At 34.7% G+C, this 9,632-nt stretch overlaps 4 protein-coding genes across 5 annotated transcripts in view; 2 read left to right on the forward strand and 2 right to left on the reverse strand.

Annotated features, from left to right (window-relative positions):
• fut9b.1 (fucosyltransferase 9b, tandem duplicate 1) overlaps positions 1 to 9,632 on the reverse strand; it is a 107,238-nt gene that overhangs the window by 73,160 nt on the left and 24,446 nt on the right.
• fut9b.3 (fucosyltransferase 9b, tandem duplicate 3) overlaps positions 1 to 9,632 on the reverse strand; it is a 67,547-nt gene that overhangs the window by 33,469 nt on the left and 24,446 nt on the right.
• fut9b.6 (fucosyltransferase 9b, tandem duplicate 6) overlaps positions 1 to 9,632 on the forward strand; it is a 37,137-nt gene that overhangs the window by 8,887 nt on the left and 18,618 nt on the right.
• Positions 594 to 2,232, forward strand: fut9b.4 (fucosyltransferase 9b, tandem duplicate 4). Its single transcript, NM_001039834.2, has 2 exons — positions 594 to 645; positions 926 to 2,232. The coding sequence occupies exon 2, from the start codon at positions 979 to 981 to the stop codon at positions 2,044 to 2,046; it is 1,068 nt and encodes a 355-aa protein (NP_001034923.1). The 5' UTR covers positions 594 to 645; positions 926 to 978; the 3' UTR covers positions 2,047 to 2,232.

Consider the following 9,632-nt stretch of genomic DNA (forward strand, 5'->3'; position numbering starts at 1 on the left):
AGACAACTAAATTTATGCCCATTTCTATAAGTATTTTAATTGGCTAACAATCTTTGTGAAGTTCATGACATTTGTATAGTCAACTTTATTTTTATGGTTGTCTTGGCTTGAGATTTATTTGGAAATGCATTCCAGCATAGTTTAGAAATGGTGGTTTACAAGTGAAATAGTTAGATACCTTGTTCTATTATTTGGTCTGATATTATTTATTCATAAAAGAAAACCTTATTATAAGCAAACACACACAAACACACAAGACTTTTAAACCCAAATACAAGCAAAGTGCACATGTAAAATCAACAGATGCCCTGTACACTAAATTGTATTGTAAAGTGCATCAAAAACGGTTGCTTTAAATGACAATGTTGTTGAAATGATAATTATAACTCCAGTTAAGGCAGATGCCATACTTTGCCAATCAAACTGCCAGTTGCTGCTAAACCGGTTTGGGTGTTTTGTTTATAAAATGGAGCCAAATGCATCAAAAGTGGACACGTGACTATTATTTACCTACTGAATAATGATTGGCTTCCAAGCCAGATCTTAAAAACGTGAATACAGTCACACACATTTCCTCTCTTGGTAGAAGCTCACACACATCTGTCCATAGGAGCTTCTCTCTTCCCTTCTCTCATCTTAAATAAGGTAAGGAGTAATTCTGAAATTGATTTGTGTAATACAACTGTAATCTTTATTAAGTAAAATTTTAAAGGCTTTAAGTCTAAAGCAAACTGATCATTTATTTTTTAATGCATGATTAACTATTATGTATTAATATTTTTATTAATGATGTTATGAATCAAGTCATTAATGTAGCTTATTGTTTAAAGTTTACACACCTTAATAAAGCAATGTTGTTAATTTTTTTTTATTATTTTACTGCTCCTGTTCAAAACTAAACATTTCTTTTAATGATTTTCTTTAGATCACAAAATGGTAACTTTAACAGGAGTTTCACTGCCTCGTCTGGTTACTATGATGGTAGTGGCAGGACTAGTCTCTCTGACAATCCTCTACTGCTGGTCATCAACTCCAAAGAACTGTCCAGCTCCACAAACAAACCCGAAACAATACATAGAACGTTACTTTGGCGAGAAAAGTGACTCTCCAACTGGTACACCAAAAGAAAAACCTATCCTTCTGTTGTGGTTCTGGCCTCAAAATTACTATTTTGATTTCAGTGACTGCAAAACCATTTATGACATTGATGGTTGTCATTTGACGGATAATAGATCACTCTACGACAAATCAGACGATGTCCTCATCTTTCACAGAGGCATCCACTGGGATCTGTCTAATCTCCCCCCATCGCCTCGTCCTCGGTTCCAGAGGTGGATTTGGTTTAATGTAGAATCACCGACCAACACAGCAAAAATACCCGGTCTGGAGAACCTCTTCAATCTCACCCTCAGCTACAGACATGATTCTGATATTCTTGTACGGTTGCGTTTGAGAACCAGGAAGAAACCAGAGGAGGATTTTGTAATCCCAAAAAAGGACAAACTGGTTTGCTGGATTGTAAGTAACAATCTTGAATGGACAGGTGTGGGCACAAGGAAGAAGTTTTTTGAAGAGTTCAGCAAACACATAAATGTCACTCTGTTTGGAAAGGCTTATGCTAAGTTTTTGGATTACAATGAGTACTATCCTACCCTCGCTAGCTGCAAATTTTACCTCTCTTTCGAGAACTCCATTCACGAGGACTATTTTACAGAGAAGATCAACGGTCCTCTTTCTGTAGGAACTGTTCCTGTGGTTTTGGGTCCTCCAAGAAAGAACTATGAAAACTTTTATCCTAGAGACTCCTTTATTCATGTGGAGGACTTTCAAGATCCAAAGTCAGTGGCAGAATATCTGCTTCAGCTGGATAAAGATGACGTTGCCTATCGCAGATACTTTGATTGGAGGAAACATCTTGTGGCAACTCCTCATTTAATACAGCAGACCCAAGAGTTCATTCTAGCTATATGCACTGCCTGTGATTATGTAGCACACCATAGGGAATATAAAGAAGCTCATGATATATACGACTGGTTTTTTCAATAATATGTAAATATAATCTGAGGTTTGCAAGCTGAAAGAATTTGAATACATTTTATAAGGTGTCTGCATGTGATTGTTCTTTTTTTGCATGAAGTATTTAGCAATTGAGACCAAATGCATTCAGTAACTGCATGAATTCCATATGTTAAGCTATTGCCTTTTCTGTGGAAATAAATAAGTGTAAAAAAATAACAATTTGGTTACTTATGTTTACTTTAAATACACACATTGATATCTGTGGTTTACAAGGACTCTTTCATAGATATAATGTATTTTTAACAATATTTTATGCAGTGAAAAGACAAACCCACCCCACCCCTAAACCCAAGCGTCACAGCAAACCTGTCCCTGACATTAAATGTGAAAACACCATCAAGTATGCTTAAGCCTTTGAATTACAATGACATCCGGCATCTCCTAACTCAGGCATCCGGCATCTCCTAAAACCATTGTAATGGAGTAAACTAGCTCACACCCATACACACACACACACACACACACACACACACTTCAGACAACTTCAGACAACTTAGAATTTAGTCCTCGTGAACTATTAGCCCTCAGTATATATTTTTTCACAGATTTCTGTTTAACGAATAAGTTTAACACATTTCTAATAGTTTTAATAACCAATCTAATTTACTTTCCTAACCAACAACCATTAACCGGTCATATTAATATTAAATTATTATTTGATAAAAAAATGTGTGTCTGTTTTGTGATTAGGGTTGTAACAATATACCGGTATGACGGTTTACCACGATTTGAACGTGCACGATTATCATACCATGAACAATTGCATATCAACAGTTTTAACCCTTAAAGACCGAGACAGCCGCCCGCGGCTAAAAATAAGTATTGCTCTTAAATGTTTAATAACTTTTGATCCGCTGATCCGATTCATACAATTCAAAGATTGGCATAAAGAAGAGAATCTCAGCTTTCCAGTGCTGTATCACATAACATTCGCGGACTTTCAGAGGCTCCGGAATCAGTGCGGTTACGTCATCAACATTTGACAACGCTGATTTGACAAAGAAATGCTCGTCACTGTGTCTCCGGACAAATCAGACATGATACATTGATGCATTGTCCCTCCTCCATGCTCAGATTGGTTCAAACTCGCTATATCACAACCAATAAGCATAGGTTTCGCTTTTGTTTGTGGACCAAGCTTTTTGAACAACACGGAATGAGAGATAGGCATACATTTATGCGCGGCTAAATAAAACGCAAAAAAAAAGTTTTGCATGAAATAATTCTCATACTAAGTACTTTTGCATGCACAGCAGCACAGAAACATGACAAAACAGTGACACAGCAAAGACGAACTGCTGCTCTTGCTGTTTTCAAAAGACACAAATGAAGATGCAGCTGTTTGTCTGCATTGCATACAACCACATCCAAATCCATATCCACAGACAACCATATCCATGCTGGCACATAAAACCTAAGGATGTTTCATATTGAATCTAGTTTCGTTATGTAACTATTTATAGTATAGTAAATATTTATATCTATTTTTTACTGAGGATTTGCACCATGTTTATTTGGACTTTATTTGGACTTTGACACATTATTTATTATTTTCTTATTTTTATTTGTTCATTGTAAGTGGTGTTGTTTATAGTAACTAAAAATATATTATTTGGAAAAAGTCAAATTTGCTTCACTGTTCTATTATTTTGTAACATTTGTAACATACCGTATACCGCGAAACCGTCAAACCGTGGTATTGTTTTAGACGATTATCATACCATGAAAAATTCATACCGTTACAACCCTATTTGTGATGCATTAAATATTGCATAAAATACTATTTTAATGTGAACAAACGCATACAGAACAGAGCATCTATACACACCTGTAGTGTTTCCAACAGCATAAAAAAACAGAAACTAAATAAAAAGAACAAAATAAACAAGCCTGCCATAGATATTTCACTTAAATGACTAATTTAGATTACAAAACGAAAACACTGACTGAATCCTTTTCAAGAACCGACAGGCTGTTTTGCCAATTATGTTTTTTCTTCCGTCAAATAAAAATATTAGGTTACCTCAAATCGATCGCTGCATGGAAAATATTCATTAATGCTCTGCTGTTATTCTTATATCACAAACCTGTCAACATTTTTAATAGAAATCATTATTTTAAAGAATGTCTTGAGCTTCTGATTTTACCGTACAGCTTCTGTGCTTTTATTTCCTCCATCGGAATCTTTTACAAGAATCATTAATAACAATTTTTTAATAGAAAAGAAAAGATTGGTTCATAGTTCTACACTTAATCATCAAAACTAGATCTGTTGTGGAGTAAACAAAGGGTTTCTGCATGTTTTACCAAGTTTAAAAATAGACTAAGACATTAAGATTATTATGAATAAAATTTTAGGCCGATAAAGGGAATTTGTAAAATTTGTACATTTATATATTAATAATAAAAAATTATAATCTATAAATAAACCATTATGAAAAATGGAGTTAAAATTATCTTTTTAAATAAAAAGATTGTTGGTAATGGTTCATGCATTGCTACCCAGTCTGGCCAAAACCCAAACAAAGAAAAATAAGACCTGTTTAAAATAAGACTTAACAATATTTGTTGAGTAGACAACACAATATTTCAGTAAATTTAAAAGGCCTAATATTTAGATTTTGAGATTGAAGACATTTTTAAACCCCGGAGACCTCTTTAACAAATACATGTTGCACATATATGCAGCAAAACATTAAAGATATACACAAAAAAAAACAATGATAACATTAATCGGTAAATGCATCCCTTCGATTAACAGTTGATCATGTACAATTAACGTAAATGTTTAATGGGAGCATCCCTACAACTGATTTCTGATTTATATTTACATATATATAAATATATATATATATATATATATATATATAAATATATAAATATATATATATATGTATATATATATATATATATATATATACACACACACATACATACATACATACATACATACATACATGCATACACATATATATATATATATATATATATATATATATATATATATATATATATATATATATATATATATATATATATATATATATATATATGAGCAATAGTGCGATATGGCTGTATATCAGCACTGGAGGGAGGCACGAGGACGTGGGCCGAGTGCCTTTGCGTCCCACCAGTGCTGATATACAGCCATATCGCACTGCTATGAGTGAAATTACAGGAGTTTTTTTTTTTTAAAGAAATAAAAACGGGATGGTTGCGGGAGACTGGTTTGAAATACGAGACACTCCCATGAAAAATGGAAGTGTTGGCAGGTGTTCTTACCAGTTTAATACTAATCTGATCTGTTATAGTTAGAAATCAGACTGTTATATCTCTTAAGCGTAAGGGCTTATTATGCGGTTCTGTCGCCATCTTGAGGATAGAAAACGTCAACTGTCGTCGACGAGCTGTCTCTCAAAAGTTTTAAATATTTTAAAATAGGCACTATTCTGGCAAATAAACAGCAGTTGAAATCTAAACAACTACATTCTCGACTAAAAAAAGCCTCAAAAGTAAATTTTGTTGTCTAACAGCAGTAATATTGTCAAACTGTAGTGTCTGCTTGTTGCTGGCGCTGTGTGGGCAGAGTTATACACAAGGGGTAAAGGTGTAGGGATGCTAATATTACTTAAATATATCACAGCTATCAGCCAATCAGATTCGAGATCCAGACAGAACTGTTGTGTATATATTAGGGATGTAACGGTATAAGAATTTCACAGTACGGTAATACCTCAGTATGAATGTCACGGTACGGTATTTATTGAATCATTTACAGGAAAAACAAAACTAATGAAAATACCCCCAAAAAAAGTGCCAAAAGTGTCAATGACATACAAATTAGCCATCTATCTGTAAGCTTTGAAACAGGAACTTCAATTTTTCAATTTTAATAACAAAAAATTATTAAACCATGTAAAAAAATAAAGTTTCAATTCAGTATTGTTGAAAACTCATCACATTCAACATTTAATCACTCACTCACTCACTTTACAATGTCCCCTGCAACAGAAAAAAACCCTCTCATTTAGGACTGAGGTTTCTGGGACAGAGATATGACTTGGCCCAGGTTGACAGCAGTGGGTAACGTTGTGCATTGTCTTTCCCCCACTTGAGAGGACAAACCATGAGTGAGATAGAGGTCTCTTTGCGGTACAAGTCAATGTCTGCATCAATCTGAACAGTGTGCTGTGTTTCTCTAGTCCCCATGACTGTTATTAGTCGTATTCCCCAACTTGCAGGCACGTGCACACACAGGGCTCAACCTGTGCAGTGCACATGCCCTTTTTAGTCTTGGATAGAAAATGCCCTTCCAAAATGATCAAAAGTGCCCCCGCTACTAGCAGCACACTCCATTTCCACATTACTGGATCTGTAGCGACAACAGACCGCAAAGGATGATGGCCATGCCTGGGCTGATGGGAATTGTAGTTTGTAGCAAATTTTCTCCGAAGACCTATAGTTTTACCGAGTCATGCGACTACGGTAATATTAAAAAAAATTGCTATTGCGGTTAGGGTTGTAACGGTATGAATTTTTCACGGTATGATAATCGTCTAAAACAATACCACGGTTTGACGGTTTCGCGGTATACGGTATGTTACAAATGTTACAAAATAATAGAACAGTGAAGCAAATTTGACTTTTTCCAAATAATATATTTTTAGTTACTATAAACAACACCACTTACAATGAACAAATAAAAATAAGAAAATAATAAATAATGTGTCAAAGTCCAAATAAAGTCCAAATAAACATGGTGCAAATCCTCAGTAAAAAATAGATATAAATATTTACTATACTATAAATAGTTACATAACGAAACTAGATTCAATATGGAACATCCCTAGGTTTTATGTGCCAGCATGGATATGGTTGTCTATCGATATGGATTTGGATATGGTTGTCTGCAATGCAGACAAACAGCTGCATCTTCATTTGCGTCTTTTGAAAACAGCACGAGCAGCAGTTTGTCTTTGCTGTGTCACTGTTTTGTCATGTTTCTGTGCTGTTGTGCATGCAAAAGTACTTAGTATGAGAATTATTTCAAGCAAAACTTTTTTTTTTTTGCGTTTTATTTAGCCGCGCATAAATGTATGCCTATCTCTCATTCCGTGTTGTTCAAAAAGCTTGGTCAACAAACAAAAGCGAAACCTATGCTTATTGGTTGTGATATAGCGAGTTTGAACCAATCTGGGCATGGAGGAGGGACAATGCATCAATGTATCATGTCTGATTTGTCCGGAGACACAGTGACGAGCGTTTCTTTGTCAAATCAGCGTTGTCAAATGTTGATGACGTAACCGCACTGATTCCGGAGCCTCTGAAAGTCCGCGAATGTTATGTGATACAGCACTGGAAAGCTGAGATTCTCTTCTTTATGCCAATCTTTGAATTGTATGAATCGGATCAGCGGATCAAAAGTTATTAAACATTTAAGAGCAATACTTATTTTTAGCCGCGGGCGGCTGTCTCGGTCTTTAAGGGTTAAAACCGTTGATATGCAATTGTTCATGGTATGATAATCGTGCACGTTCAAATCGTGGTAAACCGTCATACCGGTATATTGTTACAACCCTAATTGCGGTATGACGGTATTTACAATACCATTACATCCCTAGTATATATACATATCGCGTCTCAAAATATTTGTTAAACATGATGTTTACTTAATCTTGTCTCTATTTAACAACTCTTCGGTCTTTTGAATCTATCAGGTAACATGTCACAGCATCAGTACACTGCTTCAATCTTTCACTTTCACACACTTTTCACACACTAATTGTAGTGAAAACCTCAGATACTGTAGGTTGTGTACCTTTTTTACAGAACAACCTCCGGCAGAAAAAGTGATTGACAGGTGGTAATTTGTGTGCAACTTATCTTTATTTATTTATGATATGTTTATGAGTAAAAAAAGAGATCATGCGGGTCAGGTAGTTGAAACAGCAGGGTACAAATATTTAATTCGTTATGAATCAATTAATTATTCATAAATAATTAATTAACCTTCACCTATGATGATAATGCCATTGTCCATCAAGATGTTTCACGTTAGACATCATAAGTATTGCTGTGCGTAATTTATTTAACCCTTTAACTTTACGTGCCGACTGACTGACAGGTGCATGATGCATGAGGCCAGCAAACACGACGTGTAGCCGTTTCACTACTTCAGGACGCATTAATATCGCTCTGTAGGTCTATTAGAAAACATTCATAAATATTCCTAGCAAATCGAATAAATGCTGGAGACATAAACGCACTAAATCGCACTTCAGCAGCGCTTATTTGAGTGCGCACAAGAAGATCTGCTCGCTCTTGACGTGGCTTATATTTGAGGGCGTGCAAGAAGTTTTGTGCACGAGCAGCGGAAATCGGCGCACAAGAAAAAAGATCCACATGCTTTAGGCTATTACATAAATGCGATCTCGACTTCTAATACTGCACTCACGACATTTGTCAGTGAAATAACGCCACAGGGAGTTGGTAGCTCTTTGTAAAAAAAGGCCTGCCGCCACAGCTGGAAAAAATCCTAGAGGAAACACTGCTATACATGTATAGTGTAGACAAACATGGAGTCATTTGTTTATACATTTCTATTGTAGTTTTACCATTGCAACTAAAGAATTAGCACAAAAGGTTAATTTAAGAACTTTGGTTGAAAAAAAAACTCATGGCTAAACTTTTGTGAAACATGATATTGTTATAACATGAATTATGATTTTGTTAGCTCACATTGCTAGTTTAGTTGTTAACAACACATCTGTGCATGCCATTAAAAATGGTTTGTCCTTGTAATGTTTAACTGAAATCTAAAAATGCCCTTCCTGTTTGTTTTTGTTTTCCGGTTAAATTGTCAGATTGCATTTTTTTTTTATTTTTATAATTTAGTAGTTTTTAATACTAATATATTATATAACATTAATTATATTAATATATTAAGCATGGGTAACATATTTAACCACGTAGCTACAGCAATGAGTTGACAACAAACAGAAATGGTGAATAGTAGGAGTAAGGTTGTAAAAATGTAAAGTTCATGCAGATTTGAATGCACTTTGGAAGACAAATTTGATTCATTCATATTTATAGAAAGAAAATGGAAATCTAATAATGGTCACACCAAAACAAATTAGAATAACACTGCAAATGGTGCTTTATTTTGAGAGTTTTGGTGAATCATGCAGATAGTATACATACATTTATACATCCTTATTGAGACAGTCTGCTGGTGCAGTATTAAAATATGGTTAAGTGTACAAGGAAGTTAGATTTATATCTCCTGCTGCTAACATGATTTGCGTCTTGATTATTTTTCCTCTTTGGTGAAGCCAGAAATGCACAAGTCAGAGGATTTATTTTTCAACAAGTGTACAGTATGTGCACATACCGGTTTTGGTAATTTACAAGGTGTTTTTGTATCATATGGGTATGAGCTAGCTGTACTCTGTTATGGTAGTATGAGGACATGCCTGATTGCCTTGTAACTCACAATGTTTAAAATCATACTTATCAGGGTCTCCTAACATTGAAAGTTTGTCACAGTTTTT

The sequence above is a fragment of the Danio rerio genome, chromosome 8, assembly GCF_049306965.1.
Source record: "Danio rerio strain Tuebingen ecotype United States chromosome 8, GRCz12tu, whole genome shotgun sequence".
Taxonomy (NCBI): domain Eukaryota; kingdom Metazoa; phylum Chordata; class Actinopteri; order Cypriniformes; family Danionidae; genus Danio; species Danio rerio.

Bases quoted from the DNA above. Each gene is read 5' to 3' on its own strand.
- fut9b.4 (NM_001039834.2), top strand. From the start codon at position 979: ATGGTAGTGGCAGGACTAGTCTCTCTGACAATCCTCTACTGCTGGTCA.